Source organism: Battus philenor, unplaced genomic scaffold (genome assembly GCF_028537555.1).
Source record: "Battus philenor isolate CCGP_79_NKW_IND1 unplaced genomic scaffold, ilBatPhil1.0.hap1 SCAF_18, whole genome shotgun sequence".
In the NCBI taxonomy this organism is placed as follows: domain Eukaryota; kingdom Metazoa; phylum Arthropoda; class Insecta; order Lepidoptera; family Papilionidae; genus Battus; species Battus philenor.
Window position 1 is genome coordinate 4702680 of NW_027181680.1, and position 26156 is coordinate 4728835.

Here is a 26156-nt window from a genome sequence, read left to right on the forward strand (position 1 = left end):
ACTGATAGAAACTTTACCAGCGACAGACAGATTATTAACTGCCAGACTATGGGAAGTTAAAATTAAAAACATTTTTTTGCAGTTAACGTGGTGAACCGCAACGCCTATGGTTATAAACACCTCATCTGTGTCAAATTAAACCAAATAATTAAGCAAAATACACAATGAATTTGTAGGAGGCGCTGGAGGAAGAAGGGAGAGGAATACCAGCGAAATATATAAATGCAACGGTATCTTACGAACAACAATAATCGTCATAACAAAATGGATCGACAAGTTGGAGCGAGAGTGGCCCAATAGCTCACAGATGGTCATTAGGCCCTTAAGGTTCTGGAGTTGAAACCGTGGCCCGGCATACGCAGCCTCGGACGTCCGCCCCCTGACACATGACGTTGTTAAGATCATCGGAAGACAATGGATATAGGTCGTTCTCAACCGGTCTTGTTGAAAATATGTAGGGGAAGCGCAAGTCCAGGGTTGGATGTCTTGCGGCTCGATAATGAACTTCAAATTCAATTAATATTTCTACTATACCAGGAATCGATACATTTTATAGCACCTGATTAGTTTAAAAAATCCATCAATACCACATACATTTGAAGTTCATCTTACGTCGCTTTGGCCTTCAATACAATGGTTGACGCTATATTAAAGCTTCATTTTTGAACATCCACATTTAAGTGCAAAACAAATGCGTTATTATTCGGAATTATGTTTTTAGTACGGTAAATCAAAATTTTATCCACTAAGACGAACAAGCACTGGGCAAAGTATTTAGGAATACATTCTCAGTGAATTTGTGTGTACCAAAGGATACAGGCTTGTCAAAAGCGAATATCAGCTTATTCCTAAAAAAAAAACTTCCAAAACGGCATTGGTTCGATCGTCTATAATTTGGTTAAGATGAGTCTGGTCGGCAGGGGTAAATGCCAATGCATTGCAACATACAGATGTTTAGAGATTTTGACTTTGGAAATTTAATTTTAATTAGTTTTGTGCGGTCACGAAATCGATATCATGTAATCATATGAATGTATATTATGTAAGTTCGAAATGTCTAGAATATAACGGGACATATTTAATTATCTCAAAGTTATACTATTACCCACATATGCTTAACAGTAACGCTACCGAATCCGGTGTACCGCGCTTTAGATATACGCGTTGGAGATGAAAGGAACCACCTGCCGCTTTGTTCGGTCAGTCCATTGTCAAAGCATGACAGTCTAACGCTCAGACTCTTTTTGCCTTGGCCCCTACCTTGCATCGCTTTCGCTTTGGCGCCGTACAGTGGTTTCTGTAGCATTAGTCTACCAGATAATAAAACGTGATTTTTAAATTTATTAGAGGTTTCTGTTTGATGTTACATTTTATATAGCAGCTTTTTTATAGATGTCCTTTGAACCCCCTTTGCATGTGGAATTTCATACAAAACCTACATTAGCTGATCTCTACTCGTCGAAATAAATTAACTTATCAAATTTCAAGTATTGATATAGTAATGAGTTGGTACATGATAGAAAATATGTAACGACTAATGGTTTAAAGTAAAAAACTATTGTCTCCAAGTCACATACCATGTGATTCGGATCTTACTCAGGAAACCATACAATGCACTCAAATTTAAATTTTTATTGATAATAATAGGGATTGTGTTTTGAAGGGTCTGTGAAAAGGATTGTTTATAATTGCTGTGAATAGAATAATTAATGATTAATTGTAACAAATTATTTAATGACCTCGACACAATAGAAACTACATAGAAATGTATTTAATATTTTACAGTTTCAATAACTGGAATGCAACATTGTTAACCAGTTGTTGTCAAATGAATTGGGAGGCCCTTTGGCCGCCTCTTAAATTAAAAGTGGTCGTGCATTATGGATGCATGATCACACACAGGTATAATGAATATACAAAATCATTTCATTTTCATAGCATTTTTAGTTTTAATCGATTTTATAGCAGCCCAAAAGCATGTTCCGAGCTTGTTCGGTTCTTTTTTGGTAGTCCCGTAAATAAACAGATTGCATGGATTTCCAAATAATTAACAGCAGTTGAATTAAAAAAATGTTTTATGACCATTTTCTGTATATGTAAATTGGAGATTGTGAATTCTTGTCATAATTTACTTTGTGTACCACACAAAACTTGTTTGAATAGTCAAAGTGCTAATAATAAAAGATTCATTGATAAAATGAATGTTCATTATCATTAAACGTAAATAACAATACATAATTTAACTCGGTTTCCAATAAGCTAATTTTTTAGCTAACTAATAGTTCTTTGTAGTAAGAAATTATTTAAGTTTGGAAATATAATTTTGAATATAAAAAGGTGTTTGAGTTAAATAAGCCAATTCAAAAGAAAAGTAAATTTCAGATTCAATTTCAATATATTATAGATTATTGTAATAATTCACATTAAACTTAATTAAAACTTATAACCCACATAAGCTCCTCACACTCTCCACTACTTCTTCTATAACAGAGGCGCTAAGGTACTTGGTATAAAATCTCCATCATAAAACCAATAAACAGATTCAAGTCCCATTTTATTATAAAAATCAAAATTACGAGTTATAATACATCTGTTTCTCAATCGAACAATAGAAATCGATTATAGCACATTGACATTCTTGTAAATAAATCATCATGGACATAAATAACAAAAAAAATCGGATTGTACAGCCTAACACTTGACCGCTATAAATGATCTCGGAGTCACGAGAAACGAAAACCGAGCGCCGCGTCCGGGGCGCGCCTCACTCACTATATACACGTACACGCACACGCACTCGTACCCGCAGGTAGCCGTCGCGTCCCCGCGCACTCGCCTAGAGTTCGTGTCGCGGCTCGTCGGCCCGCTGGCTGCAGTGGTACAGCACGTCGGCCAGCTCGTGCGCCACCTTCTGGTCGAGAATCTGGCTCATCACGAGCGACAACAGGCGTCGCTCGTGGCGGCGGATGAGCGGGCGGTTCTCGGGGTGCTCGGCCAAGCGCAGCAGCGTGGCCGCGGCGCGCCGAAGCATGTCCAGCGACGTGCCCATAGCGTCCGGGTTGTCGCGCAGCGCCGCCACGCCGTGGTGGTTAGCCACGCCTAGCGCCGCGTGCTCCGCGCGCTCGATGAACGCCACCAGATGCGCCACGGCCGGTGCGTGCAACGCTACCTCGCGCGCCGCCCGCCCGCCCGCACCCGCCAGGTAGTGCAGAATGTTGACGGCGAACTCGCGTACCACAGGCCGCTCCGGGCGGCACAGGTCGCGCGCAAGCCCCGCGCATAGTAGCGCCACGCGCCCGCGCGGCGGCGTCGCCAGCACCAGGTCCACGTTAGCGTCCGTCACGCACAGTTTGCACAGGGCCTCCAGCGCCAGACGGCGCGGCGAGAGCGGCGAGCCGGGCGCTGCGGCCGGCGGCGCGTCGCCCGCCACGGCTGCAGGGCATACGCTCCAGTGCAACAATCCGTCCAGCAGCGGGCGCGCCACCGCCTCCGGCTGCCCGGCTAACTCCACGCTGCCGGCTATGTTAGCACAACAAACCAGCGCGTCCTCCCGGAGCTGCGCCAAAGTGTCCCACCACCACTCACTTTCTCCGCGCAGACTCGAACAGCACGCCTCGACGTCGGCTTCGTCGCGTGCCGCCCGCTCGTAAGCACGCGCGCGAGCAGCTCGGGGGGCGTGCTCGTGATGCAGGAGAAGTAATTTCCCCGCCACCGCCAGGAATGCGCTCGACCGAGAGAATTCCGCCTCGTTGCCGGGCACAAAGGTAAGTCCGCGCAGGATATTCGAGAGTGCGATGCAACGTTTCGCGAGCGCGTCGCGGGTTTCGTTAACAAGGTTTAAACTGGGTTCATCCCGCGTGTAGCACTCGTCCTCGTAGTCTTCCAATTTCCGCCGTTTGAGCACACCCGCGGGATCCCGAATCAGAAGCGTTGGTCGCCGTTCGGGTTCTAGCTCCATCGGTTCAGCTTCAAGATTGTCCGCGTCAGTGTCGGGCGGCGTGGGCGTGGGTGTCGGCGTGTCCGGTGCTTGAGTGGAATTGAGCATTTCGGGATCGGGGTCTGTGCGCACGGAGGCGGGTGCTGGGGGTGAGGGAGGCCGCTCGCCGGGCAGCAAGCGCACAAAAGGCAGAGGCAAGAACTCGCCCCGGAAGCACGGCACGACATGCGTGGCGCCCGCCGTGTCCCCGCCGAACTGCCATGGCTCCAACACGTCCTCCACCCGCTCGCCGTCTGACTCGCAGTCGTCGGGTGCGAACAGCTCCTCGTCGCTTTTGTGCAGCACGGGGTGTCGCCGCCGCGACTGGAACGTGTAATTTTCTCCGGACAGTATTCGGACGTTGTCAGCGGGATCCGGTGGTTCTGCTCTTCGGCGCACTTTCGCCGGGGGTTCGGTCGTCGTGGGTGTCGTGTACCACGGCTCGTTTTCGGGCATGGGCGCGTCGAAAACGTCACTGAGGCTCCGGTGAAAGTGTTCAAGAAGTAAGTCGAGTAGACCGGGCATATGCTGCAAGCCGAAGTAGCCTATACAATTATCGTCAAAGAGCAGAATGTTAAGAATGTCGAGCGCCCAACAAGTCTCCGCCAGAAGCCCCGACTTTAGGGCCATCATAATCCGCCACGCGTCGACTGGTGCGACGTCGGTCTTCGTCAGCCTCCGCCGTTTCTCGCCGGTCGGAACTGTCGCTTCTACACATTCCGGAGGGAACGTTAATTCTCTCTTGATCTGACCAGCTCCTACACCGGGTCCCGCGCCCTAGATAAAACAATATATTATAAGGTTAATGTCAAAGTAGAGTATAATTTTAAATATGAAAAGGAAAACAATAAAGTGCATAAGCAGATATTTGTCAGTCACATTTGATTATGTTATTAAAAGGACAAGGGTTTAAGCGAAATCGAGAATGTATATAGCCAGATGAGCTAAACTGATATCATTACATGAATAGATCCATGTGCAGATGTAACAACAGTGTCTAGGTATTTGCTAGAGACTAGAACTAGCATTTTACATATTACAGAATATTCGTGTTAGAAAATATAACTAATCATTTTCAGCAGCTTAGACATAATAATGGAATAGGCAGTGTTCAGATAAAAAATTTTCAAAATTGACAAAAAACGGATTCAGTCTTTTAGAAGGTAATCAATGATACCGCAGTGTACAAACTTCAAAGGAGTGTATAATAACTATGCAATAAACTAGAAGTACACATTTAATAATTATGTTTCATTTAAATATTACCTTTGATTTAAATATAATTTATACATTCTATTTCTGGTGCGTACTGAAGCGTTGTGGTTTTTGTTATGACCTTCTATGGACGTACCAAGTCTAAGTACATACAATTTTCTTTATAATTTAAAACTTGGTTTTATTTAAATTCGTGTGCTGTACAAAGTATGCGGCAAAGTGTGTACGTGTGCGCGCGTGCATGCGTATGAGTACGCGAGTGTGTGAGCGTGTGTGTGTATATGTGCATGTGTGCGTGCACTCACGGGAGACGGCGCGGCGGGCGGCAACTCCAGCGGCGGTCGCGGCGCACCCCACGCCGGCCCACCCGGCCCCGTCTACAACACACACACACGCGTTTACGCAACACGCACTACCACGCCAAGCGGTATTACCACAACACTTCAGTGACAATAATGACTACATTAAACTAAAATTTTTTTTGTTATTCATCATCCATTTAAAATACAAAATATTTCGAACTCTTGAAGGACTGCATTGGTATAAATTCATCTGTATTTTTATCTGCTATACTTATTAAATTGGGTGAAAAAGTATCAAGTTATGCACAAAGCTAAGTTCATTTGATTTACATTTGAATATAAGTGGTAAATAAATAATACTTGGACATGTCGATGACAGTTTTTCTTTTTCAGTGTATTTTTCTTTCATTTATATGTTCTATCGTCTTTGGAACTTACAAATAAATCTAACATGAAATAAAACACTGCAAGACTTAAGGTACCAAGAGCTCATTCTGTGTCGATTGAACAAATTCGACTACGATACAGATTAAGTGTTGGATGTAATTGCCTTGTAGTTGACGGCACTTGCAGTCAGACTTTGTTGAGTGGCAGAATCAAGTCATAAATCAATACTCATTTTAAGAACTGAGGAATATTCCGCTGTTCCTAATCTTTGTGCAAGTCTTTAATTACCTATTCTATAATAATTCTATAATAAAGGCGTGAAATCTGCGGATTATTCATGCAATCTATACGAGAATCACGGGTTTGTGTATGTAATGACGGATAATTTGATTATTTAATTATTATTTAATATCATTTTACTGCCGCTATTTAGCAATGGAAATAGGCGGCCGAGGTACAAGGCCGCCTTTTCACGGGCGGTTGACGTGCGCTCTCAAGATCAATTGATGTTAGGACAGGACGACACCTTAATTACGGGTTGAGTCACCTATGGTACTAGACTGTCCGTAAGTGTGGTCAGAACTGGTAGCGGGGATTTCCAGAACGATGGCCGGTGTCTGCAGGAGTTTGGTGGTGGTACACACCTGGGGTTGGTACGGCTGGTGTGGCGGCCAAGCGGGCGGTTGCGCGGGCGCGGCGGGCAGCGGCGCGCGCCACGCCGGCTGCGGCGCCGGCGAGCGCGTGAAGCCGCCGCCCCACGCGCCTGGGAAGCGCGCACCGCCGCCGCCACCGCCGCCGAAGGGCTCTCCTTTCGCGAAGTCGGGGTGCCGCCGCGGCGCACCCGCAGCCGCCGCGCCTCCCGCCGCGCCCGCGCCGCCCGGCGCCGCAGCGCCTGGAGCCGCGCTGGCACCTTTGCCGCCGCCGTACTACAATCACAATATGCCACTCATCAAACATCTTTCTTCATCAATGACTTCAATTTTATACGACTGATCAAACGAGATCGAATAATACTAATAGTGGTCCAACAAACATGTATACCCAACTCTTTTTTACACGATTTTGACACGCAGTTCACGGATAAGATTTGTTTGACCCGGGAGTGGATACTGCAGTTACTTAACTCTGAACGAATTCTATCAAAATGGCATCGTAAACTGAACACAAGGTGTACTGTAGCGAAACAGTTTTCATCACACCTTTACGATTTTTTTTATCTTATACTTTTGTCTAAGTGACATTTGCCGATTCCGCCGGTGCGAAAAGGCAGAATGCTGAAAACACTTAACCTTTCATTTTATACAATGTAAATGCTCACAATGCGGATTTTAATATTAATTTTTACACTATTTTTGGAAAGCTATTTAGTTTTTTCATGTTGCACGATTTTTTTTAAGTTGTAGATCGTGCATTTTTCACACACTTTTTGCACGTTTTTTTAAGGAACGTATCTACTGTATAAATAAAGAGTTGGGTATATTTATTAATGCAGGTACACCAGCTGTACATTAGGTTAAAAATGCAGTACAAAATGCCGCATTAAAAAATGATATGTATGTATTACTTCATAGGTAGCACGAAAGAAAAGTATCAATATATCTCGTCTCGAATGATTCATCGTATAAAAACTAATTTTTCAATTCAAAGCGCCAACCTTATTGGTTAAGTAAAACCTTGCACCCCCGTAAACCTTTTCGATTATTACCCGTGAACAGTTTATTGATACCGCATAAATTTTAAGGAAGTACAAGAATTCCTTCATTTATAATTAAATTAATGACAATTATATTACAATTTAAGTTAAATTTACAAAAATCCTTAAATAGTAATAAAATCAGAATAGCTGATTCGATGCGTCTGTTTCGTATATTTTGGTTATTATTCAAGTCGTAAAGAAACAGGCGCATGGAACCATCGTCGTGTTACGCGCTAGCCGTAAACCCAATCGTGTACGTTAAGAGATGATTAAGTACGAGAAGTCAATCGAATGAATCTTGACGCGATAACAAAGTAAGCATTATCATTTATTTGGCGTGAAGTACATCGGACAGATGTAGCCGCAGTATAAACAAAGCTACGAGTCTGTTACACTTGGTCACTAAGCTTAACCGACCTCTGTGGAGCGATAATGCATGCAGATGATCCAGTGGTCGATATCGTAATGTAAAGCCACCACCACACACTCTATACCTTGACTTCCATTTGTTGTAAATATTTGTTAAATTTTGATAGGTAACGGGTTTTGGTTCAAATTTAGCAGCTACAGCCTTTCAAATTGGGGCCGCGCTGTTCGTAAGCCAATTAATAACACCGCAAGCCAAAATTTAGTTAAAAACGAATACAGAAGAAAAATTAACAGTGATAGCTGAAATTTCATTAAGCGAGTGGTATTATTCCAATATAATGAAGCCAAAACCACGGATGATTGGCCCCCCGCATGGGTGTCCTCGTTGATTTCCACGCGAGTGCGTTCAAACTTGTTCGTTCAGAAAGAGCCGCGTCGAAAGCAACGAGCGAGACACTGGTCCCCGCATATGATGATCGTTTGCGATATAAACTTCACTTACCAAAAATAATTTGACAGGGGAAATAGTTTCAACAAGATGGCAAAACAATGAACTTTTTGTAATTTAAATACATTTTCTAAGAGGAGATTTCGGACAATATATTTGCGCATGGCACCGGGGGCGGGGTGGCGGTGCGGGGGGCCGTGCGTGCGTGTATGAGACCGTATCGCCAATCGAATGGGAAGCGGTGTCGAGTGCGTGGTACAAACGTCCGTACGTAGGGCCGCGCGCTGGGCGGCAGCGGCGCCACCAGCTGGCGCGCGAGCTGCGAGCTCATTAGGTTACCGACCGACTGCTGCGCGCCGCCAGACATCTACACACCACCAAAAAGACAGTCAGATCGATGCCTGCACGTCACCGACGCGCCGCACGACTCACATGTCTCACTGTTCCAAATATCTTTTACGAGTACAAAAGCACTACCAATAAAATATCATTTAATTCGCCTAATCATCATCGTCATGCCAGTCAATAGACGCCCACTGCAAGGCATAGGCCTTCCCCAGAGATCGCAACGATGACCGGTCTTCCCCTGCCAATGATCAGCTACTTCCCGCTACCATAGCTATGTCGACGGTCCACCTAATGGGGAGCCCACCCACGCCGCGTCTACCGACTCGTGGTTGCGTCTCGGGAACCCTTTGGTCCTAATACTAAGTACTAATCAAATACACTATATTTAACTTCAAAACATACACACAAACATTGAAAATGATCACAAATTTAAACCAATACGTCTAATTTAAAATAGAAGTCTAATGCTGGTTATAAAGAGTCTTAAAATGCAACACCACAAGATATCATTGCTTTACTACACTAATCATGTCACTGCTTACGATATAAAAATAACAACATTTAAAAAGATCCTTATACTCTCATTCCAGTTATCATCTAATATTAACAATTTGTAAGTCCAAATTTTTTTAGTTAGCTTTTAACATTAAAATTATGTAAAAATAGACAAATCCTATATTATGAAGAGATATGCCCAATATTACATTGTTCCGGTTTCAGTAGTAGCACCGAACATTTGATAATCTGGTTGTTAATATGGAGGTGGTTACTTACCCTTTTAAACATTTTAACCCCAAGGTGTGTGAAAGTAATGGAGTTGTGTAAACCTTTACGATTTTTGTCTAGTCCTGTATTACACTGTTGCCCAAATGGCATTTGCAGATTACGCAGGTGGCGTAGACGACGCTTATCTTAAAACTTCTTAAAGGTAGCGAAGGGCTATTGTTGATAAGGCTTCTTGATGGAACCGCTACATACTAGTTTCACTGGGTTCAAAGGAAGCTGGATTCTTTGATTAATTAGGCGGGCGATTCATGGAGTGACTTGGCTTGGGCTATCATTTATCGGATACCTGTTTAGCATTTCGACTTAAGGGTCTTTTTATAAATATAACATTTCTGAATGAGCAACTTTACTAGGGGTGTCTCTAATGCAATAGGATCAATGGGTGTGTGAGAGGGACGGAATGGCGTCGGGGGCATACCTCAATGGGCGGCGCGTGCTGCGCGTGCTGTGCGTGCTGCGCATGCTGCGCGTGCTGCGAGTGCTGAGCGTGCGGCGCGTGCTGCTGCGGATGCGGGTGCGGCGCGGGCTGCCCGCGATAGTAGTCGGGATAGGGCTGCGAGGGCGGAGGCGTGCCGGCCGGTGGCGGCGCCCCCGCGCGGTACCCGCCCGCGTACCCGCCGTACCGGTATTCACCCGTACCATAAGCCCTGCAAGGACACAATTACATTTTAATAGCCGACACATTCTTGTCAAATAAGAAATGAGAAGATCGACAGTACTAAGATTCAAGATGCCCCCAGAAGATGGAGCAGACCACTTTGTTAAGGAACCGCTTGCTGTAGACGGCTTTCAACCAGTAGGTATATAGGTTATTAAGTAGGAAATCTGTGGGGATTTTCACTGACGCACATAGACATTCCTATAGATTTCCAATACAACCAGATGGAAACATGAACCGACAAATATATATAAAGCTCCAGCGCGCGGTAAGTAGTCCACCCACTGCCATTTCAATCTACAAATCTACTGGGCTGTGTCTGCTTTTTTCATTAATATACGGATCTCCTCATTTCATATTCAACCTTACAGAGAAATTCCGAGCATTGCCCGAGGCTTGTTGAGCAACTATGAGCTTGCCAATGCAAGTGCGAGACCACATTTCTGTACCCTATATTATGAATAATATAGAATTTAGAAGTAATTTCTAAAATTGGAATGTAAAAAACGTTAGTTTTGGATACCTAATATGTAGTAAAATACGTACCTGTCACCTTCTGGACCATATGGTGGATAAACAGGCCTATTTGATGGGTATGGAGATCCATATTCGTACCCGTAACCTTGTTGATAGCCTGGAATTTGAATGGAAGGTGTAGGAAATGAAATAATTGTTTACATTAAACATGCCAGAGCCTAACTATATTCTACTAAAGGCTACTCAACAGCTATTCAGTAAGTTTTATAACAAAAGGGCCGGGGAATCGAGGTTCCAGTTACTAGAAAATATTAATATTAATTTCTTTAGCTTTGTGTATTATATAAATTAAATATTTTAACATCAAAAGAATAGAACATGCCCTAAATTATTTACAGAAATATCTCTGTACAAAAATTCGTGCAAAAAGTTAAGACACACATTATTGCAACATATCAAAACAGCCACAAAAGCAAATGATAGGAAAAGAGTAGTTACAAGGGTAGATAGTCTATTCGTTTTGTTAATTTTTAAATCACTATAACATGACACAGATTGTAAAAAATTTTCAAGGCTAAAATGTAGGTAATCTAAATGATACTCCAATGGGCCTTTACCAACCAAATAGTTTATGTTCCATTAAAATTTTTTGTTAGTTAAATATTTATAATTCATAAAATTTCAGTATGACTAACTCAGATGCTAGCTTTAGGAATGTGGCTTAGGTACCATGCCATGATGAAATGTTAATGGTCTATGGATGTTATTGAAACTAGTTTTCTTCAGATTTTGTTTTGTGTAATGAAGAACGGTTCAGCTCACAGAAATTATGTGTACTTAACTAAGTACACAACTGTAAGTTTTTTTGAGGTATGTACTTGCAAAGACTTGCTAAGTTAAATTGTAGCTGAATCTAAATCCCTTTCCATCCAAAGACAAATATTTTTGTGTGAAATATGATAATACTGGAAGTGTGAATATCCTACATCCAACGCCTACATTCATGTGACTCGAGGGTGCCAGCATCAGATAGTTGGATAGTGTTTAACTGAAATACACATGTCAATTGATCTATTATCATTATCCAGGGTCGATGTTACGATGTGAGTGGAGGAGGCGTGTTAATAAAATGAGGTGCAAGTGATGGGGGCGTGAAAAGGTTAAGTACCTGGGGGTCTGCGTGGCCCCGGCGGCTCGTCGAAGGGATTGGAGGCGGCGAGGTTGTCGCCGCCCGGCCCGCCGCCTACAACCATATGGTTTTATTCTACCCGCTAAGTAACTCAAGTAAATGCTGACACTTTCATTTCATGCTCAAAACTTCATACATAAATTATGAATTTAATTATTGATCTACACCTTTTTAGTCATTCACAGATAAAATACAAATATTGTGTTTAAGAATGAGACATTAAAGTATCAGCAAACTTTCATTAGTAATATTTCCAAAGTATCGCCATCAAATTAAAATTCTCGCACGTAATAGACGAATTCGCGTTTAGTATAATTGATGGTAATACAATGTATTAAGTGCCATCTGAAATGTTAGTGGAAAGCGTTTAGACGCATGATTCGATTAGCAAGTCAGCAAAAACAAAGAAAACAAGCGGCCACGCTTTGTTTCATGTCTGCATGGTCTAAAATCTCTAGGTCTAATAAATCTTGAATGGCATCATAAAAACTGTGCATTTAGATCATACAGGGCTGTGATTGCTAGCTAGGAACTATATTCTGTTATACAAATTGACAATACAACAATACAATTGTCAATCGCTGTCACATATTTAATTTGTCATAAATGTTAAGTAGTCATATAATATTGTCAGATTAGTTTATTAATTTTTAATCAAATACACTATTTAAATTTGGAAAAGCCACCAATAACTTTTATAATCACGAATCGTGGAGCAAATTAATGGCTTCTTTAATACCATAAAGACAAGAGACAAGTAGAGCCTTCGGTACATTTTAAGTAGTGACACATTCTACAAATAACAAAAATTCTATCAATGTTTTACAAATCTCAAATCTTGTGCACCAACCTATATATTATTGTGATATTACTTTATTGCTTTGAAATATAGATGGTACACTTTTCATTAGTAATTTCACCAACTATGGTACCATTCTTACTAATGTAAAAACTACATTAATTACTGAGAGAATAAGGGAGCCATGCATCAATACAGACCCCAGTAAGGTTGTTAATGTAAATTATTTTTTCTTGTCATTGCATATATGCTTATATTTTTTGGTTTTTTCTTTGCTCAAATTTAAGAAGCATGCACAAGCTAGTCGAGTTTCATGACTTGAATGTTTAGATGTTTTTGATGTTAATCTTTTGATGTCTTTGTCATATTTATAATATTTACAAACATTCATTACATAATATGTGTTATTTCTTGTATGTATTAAGTCTTGCAGTTGGTGTCTCTCCACAGATAGGATTATGATGATGATGTATTATTTGTTAATTTCAAGTTGAAACAAAACACATGCAAGAAATTTTTCAAAGGAGGAAATTCTTGATCCCATTGTGTAATGCAAAATGTAAAAAATATGGAAGTGTAAATTTAGTTTTGTTAGCAGATGCTGTAATATTAGTATCAGACATACTTTACATAGAACATTATAATACTACTTTATGACTTATTTTTTAACGGGATCACACTGTTTGTCTTTCAGACATTAAAGATTCCATAGATTTCGAATGGAAATGGCATTGAAAGCGCCGAACGTAAGCCCAGTTTACAGTAAGTAAATTCAAGGGCTAAACCAGACCTGTGAAGTAATTTGTACCGGTTTGTGAGGCCGCTTGCGCAAGGTCCCCCTGGCGGTGTGACCTAGGCTTCGTTACCTCCGAGATGTATCCTGCCATAGTACTGAGAGGCGCGTTTCGTAGATCTAGTGACTTTTCGAAAGGTTCAGAGGCCAACCACCGAGGTGAATTCAGTGGTTATAAACACACAATTTTGTTTTGCCTCCCACAGAAGAAAGGTATCTTGTGTCTTATCTAGAAGATTTTACTTCCGAAACGAAAAAAGGTTGGAACTTAATACCCGTTTAACATTCAGATTCTAAGAAACCCGAGGGAGCCACCACTTAAGGGCTCCTGAGAGTGCCATGCAGTATGTATGTAAATGTGTGTTGATGGTTTCAAGGGTCCATATTATATGGTGGTGCGCATACCCTGCGGCTGGTTGGCGGGCGGCGGGTAGCCGGCGTACTGCGCGCCGTAGCCGTCCATGGCGCCGGTCGCAGCGGCGCCGCCGCCACCCGGGAACGACTCCTGGGAGTTTGACGATCCTGCTGACAATTCAACATTCTTATTTTAATAAACACACCATAACTAGGGGCCTCTATCGCCTGGCATGATTATGACAAGGAACTACTCAAATATCTCCTAATGTATAGAGAACACTATTCGAAACTAATCCTATGTAATATATTTGTAAGAAAACAATAATTTTTAATCGCTTGGTAAGTAACTTTTATAACTTTTGTTCTCAGTTCAAAATGAAAAATCAAAATGAAAATTTAGAGTTAACCCTGAATTAAATTTATTTAAACATTTGAATACATATTTTCAATAATAATTCCATCATAAATTACTCCATACAAAGAAAGCTTGACAAGACATTAATCATTTTTGCTAGGGAATCTAATTGTACATAATTTATTAACATTTTGAAAATTAATAGAAACATAAACCTACCAGCACTGGCCGTATTATTTGACTTGCCACCCTTCTTCTTAGTGGATGCTTCCACCTGGTTGATAATGGGTTGAGGATCGATTCCACCACGGTCAAAGTGACATTCATAAGCCAACAGATTCTTCGTGTAATGCTTGCGCAGTGTGTATGCTGCAGACGATGATGCCCCAATACCCAGTAGACCCGCTATGTCCTTCCAAGTTTTGTTCTTAGTCACCTGTGGATATAATTTTAACGATTATGCATACATTAAATTAAAAGGTAATTATTCTCAATATTTAACGCAAAAGTATTATCTTATTATATTAAATATTATCTTAGATAATTTAGCAAATTAATGATTAGTTCCAGATGTTTTAACTTAACTTTCATATATTAAATAAAATATATCCAAATTAATAGTGTCAAGAATTAGTTGAAGTAAACATGTAAATAACAAACAATTGGAGATTTATTATAAAAAATGTTACATATGTTGATCATTTACGATACCACAGAGACTAACACGAGTTGCATTCGTTCTAACATAAATCGAAAAGTAATATTCTGAACACGTCAAGTCTAAAGTTTTCAGTAAACAACACGAGAAGTGAGCGGTGTTCAATGTGCGAACATAAAGCGCGCGTTTTATACTGCCCGCTAAAATAGCCGATAACTCGGCGGTTTTAACGAGTAGAAACCTCACCATGCCAACGGTTTCCGAATTTTAAAAAGCTTTTCCGAGGAGCAGTGGACACGTGCACGAGCGCCGGCCACTGCCATTCGACTAGCTACGGCGTACGCTCGCTAACATTGTTCGTGCATTGGAAGCGGCCTCTGCAAACGCTCTAATGATAAAAATTTATTAACTATCGTTAAAGCCCTGGCGAGTTTATGGCGCTAGCTCGCATAAAGCCGACGATACATATACTAACTATAAATTCTAGTTGAAGTCTATTAGTCTCAGTGCATGCGGTGCCTGGCCGATACTAACGAGTGGAGTGTTTTGTATAAGATTTAACTTAATCATTGTTTGGTTTACTTTTTGTTACATGTAAATTCTTAACAAATTTAATATAACAAAATATTTATAATGTTAAATAAACTTGTGAAGTCAATTAATGTAAACAGAATAAATTAATTAAAGTAAAGAGTATGAAACATATAATTATACAAAATACATGATAAAACGTATATTTTTACCTGTCTTAATGGTATCTATTTTAACTATTTTGTAAGAAAGGTGCATTGGTTATATTTTTTTTTTCTCCGGAAAAGGATGGACACATCTATGATCTACAAAGAGATTTGTGGACCGAAGACAAAGCTATGACCAGTCATGGTGACAATCTTTGCGGGTGAACTTGCAGTGGGTGTCATTCGGCTGACAAAATCAAGCCGTAAGAACAAAATAAGTGCGTTTACCTCAACGAAACCGCCACGATCGCGCACCAGCAGGTAGAGCCGGTAGAGGTCGAGCGGCTGCTTAGAGATGGTGGGACAGGCGGCGATTGGCGTGCGCCGTTCCTCCATGAAGGCGAGCAACCTCTCTACCCAGCCGCGGCGCTCCGGTGCGTCGTCCATCTCGTACAGCTTGCCCAGCGAGTCCGACTTCTGACACAGAGACAAAAACATCACACGCCCGCACACAATGCAACATTTATATGTTCAATTTATTACAATAAACAAATTGTAGAATTGACATTAAAAGAGTAACTATTTTGTTCCGTGTCAGGCTATTCTTAATACCATCAACATTTTAAACCTGCCAGAATGTGTAGATCTAATCTACATGTGGATATATATTTACACTTACGTTATTTCATGTCCTGACTTTTCGAAAGTGTATAGTAAAATCCTATTCAAAAGAATTAACACTTATTTCATTGTTTCAATACCAGACAGCCAATGCAGTTTATATACAACATATTGGCACAGTAGTGCTCTACCTGCAAGCCTTCAATACCACTCGGTTACATTAGCTTTCAAAATAAATTATTTGTATTATGATAATTTTGAAATAATTATTTATATATTTACTTTTTTAAACTTGTAGAGCCATAATAAATTTTCTTTCCATCTGTTATTTTCTTCAATACTTTGAATTAATATAACAACAACAGAAAAACATAGAACATTCATAAGCAAAACTACTGATTGTATGCATGAATAAATAATAAAATAACAGAACTTACATGAGGTACTTTTAATGAAAGATTGCTCAACTAAAACTTAGTGTTTCTAACTACAATAATAATTAACGAATATTAAATGATAAGCGTGTTTACTCGCACTACTATTTAATTGATATTACTTTTTTTTTTGAAACTGCCAGCACCAAACAACCACCAAATACACTATCATTTAAAATTACGAAGGAAATGTTATAAAGCTAAAGCAGAATTATGGATAGACGTATAATTACAGTGATTAAGTGTTATGTTCTTTCAGTGGTTAAATGCATAAAAATATTTTCTATCATTTATATTTGTTACATATAACATTTATTAATTTTCACTAACCACTGAAAGGGATATTACAACATGCCTGTCATCTCTAGCATGCAGCGAGATGCAGATTATTTTGTTTTTATTTTGTTAGTTGTAAGTTACATAGAACTACACATGCCAATGATCTAACTTGATATAAACCTTTGATCTGTAGGACTCCGGCGGTATGTGACTGTTAAACACCTGAAATACATGACAAAATGCAATGCTTCCCTCTCACTCTCACGCTCAAAACACAACAAGCAATAAATGAGTACAACAAAGTACCCAAAGAAACCACAGCATTTCAGATTTATTTAAATCTAACAAGAGAACAAAAACATGTTTATTGCAAAACTAAACATTTGGAAAAAATAAAAATCTAAAATGTTTTTATTCAATAGCAGGGACATTAAGAAACATTAAAATTTGAGAAATATGACAAAGTAAAGCAATATTGTGCAAATAATTAATCTGAATTATGGAATCATAGATGCTTGCCATTAAGAGGATTGGTTTTGAAATTAAAAAAAAAATAGTTTTTGTTCTCAAGTCTTAAGTAAAATTAAAGTCCTAGGATTTGGGGCGTAATTAGTCACATCGATTATTAGCGTTTGTATGGTGTAAAATGTATTCTTAGTATTTATTTTTATAAGGCAAACATTACTTTTGTATCCCTACAATACTTGCGATGGTGAATAGTTTGTGTACTTGCAGAAAGGCTCTTAAAAGAAGCCATTTGATAAACCGGAACAATTAGGAATGTTGTTTCTTAATAAAAAACGAATACTATGTTAGTATCTTTATTTTAGTAATTATTGCCTTGTAATAAAAGTTATTACGTTTTTAAGGCGATAATCATATAAATATCGATCCTCCATAGCGTCAGCTCCGGCAGCTGCATACTGCTATTACACCGAGTAGCGAGGCCGTTGACCTCTTAAATCGCTAAGCCCTTACGAGGAGATCTCAGCCTCGGCTATCACTCGTCTATAATACTTCCGACACAAGAGCGCGCGAGAGAAATAAGAATGTAACCGTGTCGTTTATCTTTGAATAAGATGTTTCTTGACGGTGTATATTAAATAACTCTGTAAGAAATTTTGCAAATGTTTTTTTTAGATTAGATACATGTATGATGTACGATTGTGTGTGCATGGCGTTGTTGTGCAGTATGCGTGGCGGACTCACGGGACTAGAGGGCGGGCGCGGCCAGGCGGCAGGCGCGTCGTAATCGTCGTGCATGGAGGAGTGCGACCCACCGCCGGGGGACGGCGACGGTGCCGCGCTACCTGGTCCCACGTCCTTGCGCCCCTTGGAGCCGCACTGCTCTTCCCCGGACGCTGAAATGGACATCGCGCAAGATTAAATATCTTTATACATCGAAATCCAACTGCTGTCCAAATGGCATTAGCAGATTCCACAAGTACGAGAGGGCAGGGTTCTTAGGACGCTTAGCTTAAAACCCTCATTTAAGGTAGCGAAGCTCGATGGCCCCACGTCTCGGTCCACTACATATTACAGTTTCACCGGATTGGAAGGCCGCCGAGGTCTTTGATCGTTTTGGCGAACGCTTCATGAGAGATTGGACTTAGAGCTGTAGCTCTTCTATAACAACAGTTTAGCATTCCGAATGTTTCATATTTTAGATATTCGACCGAGAATTGTTAGTGAGAAGACGGACAAAGGATCGTGGTGCGACGAGAGCGCACGATGCTTACCCGCGGAGGCGTTGCTGAGCGTGCTCTGCTGGCTGCCCTCGTCGAGCGGCGCGCCGTCGGGGCCGGTGGTAACGAGCGCGGTGGCGGGCGCGGCGGGCCCGTTGTCGTGTTCGCCCGGCGCCACGGGCGGCGGCATGGCCTCTCCGGGCGGGCCCATGTGCCTCGCGCCCTGCGCAATACATTTCTATTACTATACACCCAAACCCCTTTTTCACACGTTTTCATTCATCGATACTTGATAACAAGCGTTATTACGGACTTGAAATGCCATCATGAGTCGACATGTCAGGGAAGTCGTCCAGCACAACTGATAAAGATTTGAAGAACGTTTTAAACGTCGTCAGTAGTTTTTTTTGTTGACAAAGCTGTTTTGGTCTCCCAAGTCGCTTGTGTATTTTTTGTCATTGAAATTTCAATGTAAACACGATGTAGAATTAAAAAATATTTTTCAGGGATTCGCGCTAGAAAAAAAGTGTAAATAATTATTCTTATTATTATTATTGTTCAATGTATTGTTATCGATGAATCGCGTTATTTCAAAATAGTGTAAAAAAACTGGGGTGCACCATGTGTCGACAAGCAACAGTTAGCATCAATCCCACTATAAATGTAAAGGATAGAACATTTAATTCCCACGTTATATTATCTAGGAAAAATTTAGTATTTCACGCGGCCTATCGACGTGAATCACCCATGAGTCATCTCTCTCCAATAATTAACCATAGGCGACATCCACGAGCCGCGGATACAATTCATCGGAAACGTTTGCTACAAACCACATATTACTATAATACTACCAAACATAACGCTCATTGAAGTGACCCGCCTGGGCCTATTTCCTTCCTAGAAGGCGTGGTTTTCAAATCAAAAATTTTTTTTTTGGTTTTAGCATTTTTTCTAAGACAAGACTAGAAAAATGTCATTAATTTTTATTTTATTTCAAATTACTGCATTTTATATAATTTAGAATGTAAATCTTAACTGATAAAAATAATTCACTTCCTGATTTCGGTTTGGCCTGAATGGAGTAGTAGTATTACAATATTATGTTATCGTTTATTAAATTACGTAATCTTGTATTTAAAAAAATACATAACTGATCGCCGAAGTTCTTTCGCCTGTTCTCAAGTCTGTGGCATTTCAGCCGAACAGGCGGTAGACTTAACTTGACTTCCAACAAGAGAATAATTAAATTAAATAAGGAATTATTCAATAAGAATGCTGGCTGCCTGACCTTGAGCGGCGGGTAGTGCTGCGGAGGGTGCTGCGGCGGGTGCGGCGGCGGCGCGGGCCGGTAGCCGGCGTACGGGTAGGGGTGGTGGTTCCTTGGCGGGTAGCCATAGGGCTGCGGCGGGTAGTGAGCCGCCTTGTACGCATGGTGATAGGGTTGTGCCACCATCGCCCCGGGGGCGCCGCCCGGGGGGCCAGCGCTACGCACCGCGGGCCCGCTGCCGTCCGACAGCGACGACGACGGCCGAGGCGGCATCGGTACGTTTTGTGTGCCTGGAATATAACCATTCATACATGATCAGAGAAATCAATTACGGTTAGCAAATTCTTGATCAATAAATCCTTCATAGATCTGAGTACACGAACATATAAAGTTCCACAAAATACCTAAAGCTTTATTTTCTTAAGTTTAGATCTAAAATTAAAAATAAATTGCTAAACAAATCTTACTGTATTATTCAAGACTTTTTCTTTGAATTGAAATGAAAGGAACTTGATTGTTGACAAATTAGCAGGGTTGATTAAATATTATCAAACAGCGTTTAGAAAGAGTAACTGTTAAGTTCTAATCAGCTCTTCTCAGCAGAGAGATCGGCATTCCGAGCCGGTAGTAACTACTATACTGACCTTACTTAATGTTAAGTATAATTCAAGATTCAAAATGTAATTTTATTAGCTTGAATTTTAATTTGATCAATTGCAATAAGAAATTATGCACGTATAACAGGCCGACTCATATTTTTCTAGATACCTTTAAGTTGTCATGTAAAAAGTTATTCTTGTACTTTGTGATGTATTTGAAGTTATGCTGATAGCCGATCTAACCTTTGTGCAGCTTCATCGGAATTGAGCCCGTGGAAACAGAGATCCACGGAAAAAGTCACGTATTTTAACATTTTGTCCAGAAGTTCGAGTCAGACTACGTGTTTACAATTTTGAACATCTTGTGACATTACACAAAGTCGATGGCTGATAACGATTTGTAAAGCAGATTCATATCATCGCTTAATCTTTAGAATCCATCAATCACAGCGATAAAGATGTTTCTTTTATATCACTACTTATATGCAAATATAATGTTTGTTATATAATAAAAAAATTATTCCAGTTGTGTGTGTGAATATCTATCTTCATGAAATGCTATAACCGAATAAATGCTTGCCAATTGAAAGCAATCGCATGAAGTGCTCACATCACAGGAGCGATTATCAAAGGCGTGGAAGTTGTTGCGAATCTGTTTCCCAGTAGAGGGGGTGGCGACGGGGCCGGGTCACACACCGTAGTTTATGTTACAAAAGCACGGGCGCTTGAATTAAATTGTATTCGAGTGTGCAAACTGCAAGTGCAATCGATCCGCGCGTGCTTCCAGTCGCAGCAACACAAAGCGCGGCGTGGGCGGGCGCGTACGTACACAATTTGAATAATACAGTTAACGAGGGCTCGCCTAAGCCGGGCGCATCAATCGAGGGCGGAGAGACGCACCCGATCACTTTCGTTTTCGAGCGGCACGTGAGCCGCATGCACCGCTAGCCTGCGAATTCTCGCTGCACTTTATTGCATCCGTATATGTGCCTACGACATGCACGCAACGCATTGACCGAGGCCGAGATACGAACGGCAGTGATTTGCGACGACGAAAGTGGTATTGCAGCTTTTATGTAGGTCGATTTGGACTCGTGTGTCGTTATGTTAGTGTTACGCGAGAGCACGTTGCATCCGAGTGCAGTTCGCGAGTCTCATTTAATTGGGCACTCAACGGACCGTTCTTTTTTAACCGTTCGAGACAGAGACGGTGTTGAAAAACAACTGTCGACGAATCCCAAACAGCGTGGGCCATGTATTTACTAAATCATCCAAGTAGCGTTAAGCGCTTGAGAAATTTTGTCGAAAAATATCAAGCAGCGCTGTAGCGCTTCTTTAAAGTGATTCTCGAGTGGTGGTAGACTGATACTTGTGATCCAAGGTTCGATTCACGGGATATAATCCTCTAATATAATTCACACTTTGTGGTTTAGTTTTTTATAGATGGAGAGAAACGCCCTCCTTGTAAATAGCACAAAGCTTGGCGATCGATATGGTATAATTCCCCATAGGTAGCTTTGGGGGAGGCCTATGCCTTGCTGTGGGCATCCATGGGCTGGAGCGACAACGACGACGATTTTACTATGTATATTACCTCGTTATTATAGTACTATTCCACCTATTGTGAAATGCAATATATACGTCAAAACGAGCTGTGTGATGTACTTACGTCAATAAATATCTGAGCGCTCGACTTCGACAATCCTTAAAGCATCATCAATGTTCAATTCACGAAATGTGTTGGGTTTTCTCGACAAATTGTGTGCATCGCCTTCGCGCTGCTCGGGATTCAAACGGGCAAAAAGACATACAGAGTGCTCGTTGCAACGTGAAGCATTATCGCTACGAAATATTCGGTCGGCGCGATCAGACGGTTGGCAGACGGCGGGGCGCCGGTGAATCATAGATAAGAGCGTCGCCATACGCGCCCACCTATCTGTTTGTTTATTGCGACCTTTAATGACTGCAAGCGCGCTAACAGGGTCGTCCGGTCCGCCCGGATCCGAGCCTCCGTGAGCGGGCCCGCTTTAAACAAACAATGAATGACGACCTCATAGAAAACAGTTAAGGGCTCGTCGTCCCTTTATTCAAAACAATACCGAGTGCGAATTGTCTTTGGCTCGCCCGCATTGATCTTTATTAAAGCACGGAAACTTAAAAGCACCTTTTGTTGTTTATACATGCCAACTTACTGCTTTTCAACATTTTAAGCAGTTTGGCAAGAGTACTTTATAAAATTTCATTAAATAACTTAATCATAAATTCGGGTATGAGTTAGTGGGGCAATGTTACTTAGCAACCGAGCACATTTATCCGTTCTCCAAATGCGAGGTAAATGTGGTATAGGAAGTAGAATCGATATAATGTATTCCCAAATATAATGAATTTAAATCATCTGAATTTAAATCGACGTTCAATTTTGAATTTGAACGGTAAATAATTTAACCCAAGTATTCTGGCCGTAGTGGTGGCCAGTATTACGGAGCGTGAACGCGTTACACGTTTATCCTAAACTCAATCTTATAATTAAAACATTGTCATTTATTACCAACGCTAATTATTTCATATCTGATCGGACATTTTTAATAAAATATGAAGCGTGAAGTCAAATTAAGAAATCAATTTAAACAGAGCGTTTATTTCTTACAATCATTGCTTGTAATATGGTCCGATAAATTTAACGTTCTTTTTATTAAAAGTGACGCCTCTCGACATATATAAATTCAAACATATCACTTTAATTGTAATATGTTTTATTCAAATTGGTAAGCACAAAATAAACATCTTCAGAATTGCGCGGAGTACTTCCTTTAGTTAGGTAGTCGAAGTGTCCGTTAAAGTGAACAAACAGCGGCGTTGGTGTCGGCAAAACCAGCTCTGTCAAGGGCAGCCCGTCGCCGCGCCGAGGCCTTTACTTTCCCACCGCAGCCACGTGCGCGCAACGCCTCGCTCATGCACATTAAATGCACGGCTTTGTTTTATTTGCAACCAAGTGCCCCGACACACTTCTTACTTACTGTCCATAGGTATTGACGTGTCACAATCAAACAGAAAAACATAATAAATAGAACTTATGGCTGTTTTTGATTAAATACCTCAATAATAAAGAATTTTTTCTAGTTATTCTGTCCCTAAGAACTTACAATTAATTCTGAAATCGCACGGAAACGGGTGCAATTAAACTGAACTTAATGCGGTTTCACACTCAAGCTACCTTTACGCATCCCTCCAAAAGTACTTTCAATTAACCCATTTAAAAAATCTGTTAATTTCTAGAAAATGTACTTTTATATCAACGCATACTGTGTAAGCTAATAATTTTGTTTTATGAACCTTTTATTAAATTCAAACATGCTTTGTTATTCAATGAACACGTGACGGTAGAATAGTTTAGACGAGGTGCATATACTTGGAAATCTCTTTATTTAGATAGTGAGCTGAAATTCCAATCGCAGTTATATGACAGCACCCTGGATGGATGTATGCATGTCATTAATTAATAAACTGGCTTGTCGATCCTATAAGGACAGTAGTCGCGGGACAGCGGATGGCGGGTAGTGGACAGCAGACCGCGGACAGCACGCGCGGTGCGGCGACGCGGCGCGAGAATGCGGCAGCAGCGAGGCACGCGCACCGCAAAACGCATTCCTTTGCATTCGATAACCCCCACCCCGCATTAACACACACACTATGTCGTGTTCTAACACAACAGCTTACGTGTTGTTTATGAGGGTAAGCTGTCAGATACATTGTGGCTTCAATACAATGTTAAAAACTAAAGATACGTAGAAAAAGTAAGACTGCACAGGATTATTTTAAAAAAGTTTAATCACAAAATCTCAAACAGGATACTTTTGATTAATTGGAAATGAGTATATAAAGTAAAAGCTTTACAACTATTTCCGATATATAATCCAACCTGTATAAAATGATCAATGTGAAATATGCTACATCAATTATTTTTTTTCTATTGGAATGCAGCTGGCCCAATACTACGGGTACGAAGAAATCAAAATTTTAAAAACGCTTCTTCTTGCTATGTAATCATTCATTGCTTTATGTATTATTTCTGAACCCATTAATTTTTGGACAGGAAGTAATAATTTGACAGCAAATGACATTCGTCCCGTTAAAACTTTTACACCTTTATAAGTGGTTATCCACCTCGTATATTTTTTGCTAACGACAAATACAAAGGAAAAGTTTAATACTATTTATAAGACGAAGTACAAACTTAGGATCAAGTGCCTTGTTTCCCAATAAATCGCTGGTCGAGAATCTAACAAAAACAGCGAGAAGAGCCAGGATGTTCGCGCGCAGCGGAGCAAAACAAACGGACTCGCACTCGTCCCTAATTACACGCGTGGGTAGCACCGGCGCCGCCTGTTTCTTCACAAATTGTTTTACTTACAAAGTTCGTAGCTTAAACAACTATACCCAAATATATTTTTAGATTCCTAAGCGAAATCCTTTCTATATATGTAACATTTTTACACTTATATATTATTTAATGGAATCAGACTTATATATTAATTCAATACGATATCTTTGAAACCTTAACGTTTAATGTCTTCAAATTTGGTAGGCATATATCTTTCGCCTAGTACTGACCTTTACTCAAGAACGGATTTTACGAAATACTTACATACGAAATTAATGAAACTAAATTAAACGATTACATACGAAAACTTTGAGAGGCTGTTTCTCAGTTTATGAAGCGGGCGGGGAGCAATAATAAAAGAAGCTTATAAAAAACATATAACACACATTTTTATTATGAAAAATGAATATTTGTTTCAATGGCAACCTTATACATTTTTCATGAATTGATGTGCAAAACATTGTGATGCAACCACCTCAGTGATCATTTATGCCATCTAACAGCAGTTAACGTGTCATTATACATCCCCTAATGACAATTTCTGGTGAGCTCACGCAAACGATTTTCTTCAACATAGACCGTTGGTCCGAATAATTCTAAAAAATAAATGAGAACGGCTTGACCAATAACGCTACATAACACAAACTACAATGACAATAATTGAAGTTTTCTTTCATACTTTCGTAAGACCTGCATACCTTAATATAAAGTAAGTATGGAGAGTAAAACAATAGATAAAGCGGTAGTAAAGTAGTACATACAACAATTTTTTTTTTACTACAAGATACAGAAAATTAAAACGCATGTCCGTGGCTGTGAAACATTTTATGGCGACCAAAGCAAAAGGCATTTCAAGTGTATCACAATAATTTTCGACAGTACGTCTAGCGGGAGCACAAAGCATCAGATGAAGATCTAGCTCGCATCGTCATGTCACACAAAATATCTTGATAGAGTGAGTGCGAGCCAATGAAGAACTAGCAGCGGTGTGACGTGCGGAGCGATAACAAGTGCGGCCTAGTTAGTGAAAACGTCGCCGTCACGACACACGACGACCCATTTAAAGTGATCGGCGCCGCCGACGCCACCTCTGGACAATTACCGCATAGCTTGTTAAGCTGCGGAGACGGCAACACATTCCAAACGCTTCTAACGTAACAGTATAAAAACTAATAGTATATACTAATTCTATACTAAAAACGCAATTGCTATAAATGTTTATTAGCTTGCAGATTTCGGATCCACGAGCTCTGAGCCCGATGAGGCTATAAAAGCCAAAACGGCTAACAGCGTGCATTAACATTGGAATATAGCCATAGCGTATAAATATTTAACATGGCTTCTTCATCATATCACAAAGGATAAGCTTCTCATATAAATTACCAATAGGACAAAGAAAT

The 26156-nt window shown here is 40.7% G+C and overlaps 1 protein-coding gene across 7 annotated transcripts in view; it reads right to left on the reverse strand.

The window, feature by feature from the left end:
* Positions 1–2376: 2376 nt before the first annotated feature.
* Positions 2377–26156, reverse strand: part of osa (trithorax group protein osa) — a 101507-nt gene continuing 77727 nt past the window's right edge. Inside the window, exons 6-18 of one of the 7 annotated variants that reach the window (XM_068763711.1) lie at positions 19798–20066; positions 18564–18732; positions 18034–18185; positions 17005–17046; positions 15779–15964; positions 14375–14591; positions 13849–13968; positions 11831–11905; positions 10732–10819; positions 9946–10174; positions 6525–6806; positions 5497–5568; positions 2377–4753 (exon numbers count right to left, since the gene is read on the reverse strand). In XM_068763711.1, coding sequence (XP_068619812.1) covers positions 2837–4753; positions 5497–5568; positions 6525–6806; positions 9946–10174; positions 10732–10819; positions 11831–11905; positions 13849–13968; positions 14375–14591; positions 15779–15964; positions 17005–17046; positions 18034–18185; positions 18564–18732; positions 19798–20066 — 3818 coding nt within the window. In that variant the 3' untranslated portion in view covers positions 2377–2836. Of the gene's footprint in view, positions 4754–5496; positions 5569–6524; positions 6807–9945; positions 10175–10731; positions 10820–11830; positions 11906–13848; positions 13969–14374; positions 14592–15778; positions 15968–17004; positions 17047–18033; positions 18186–18563; positions 18733–19797; positions 20067–26156 lie in introns of all 7 variants that reach the window. The other 6 variants (XM_068763710.1, XM_068763709.1, XM_068763713.1 and 3 more) reach the window with 6 other exon arrangements.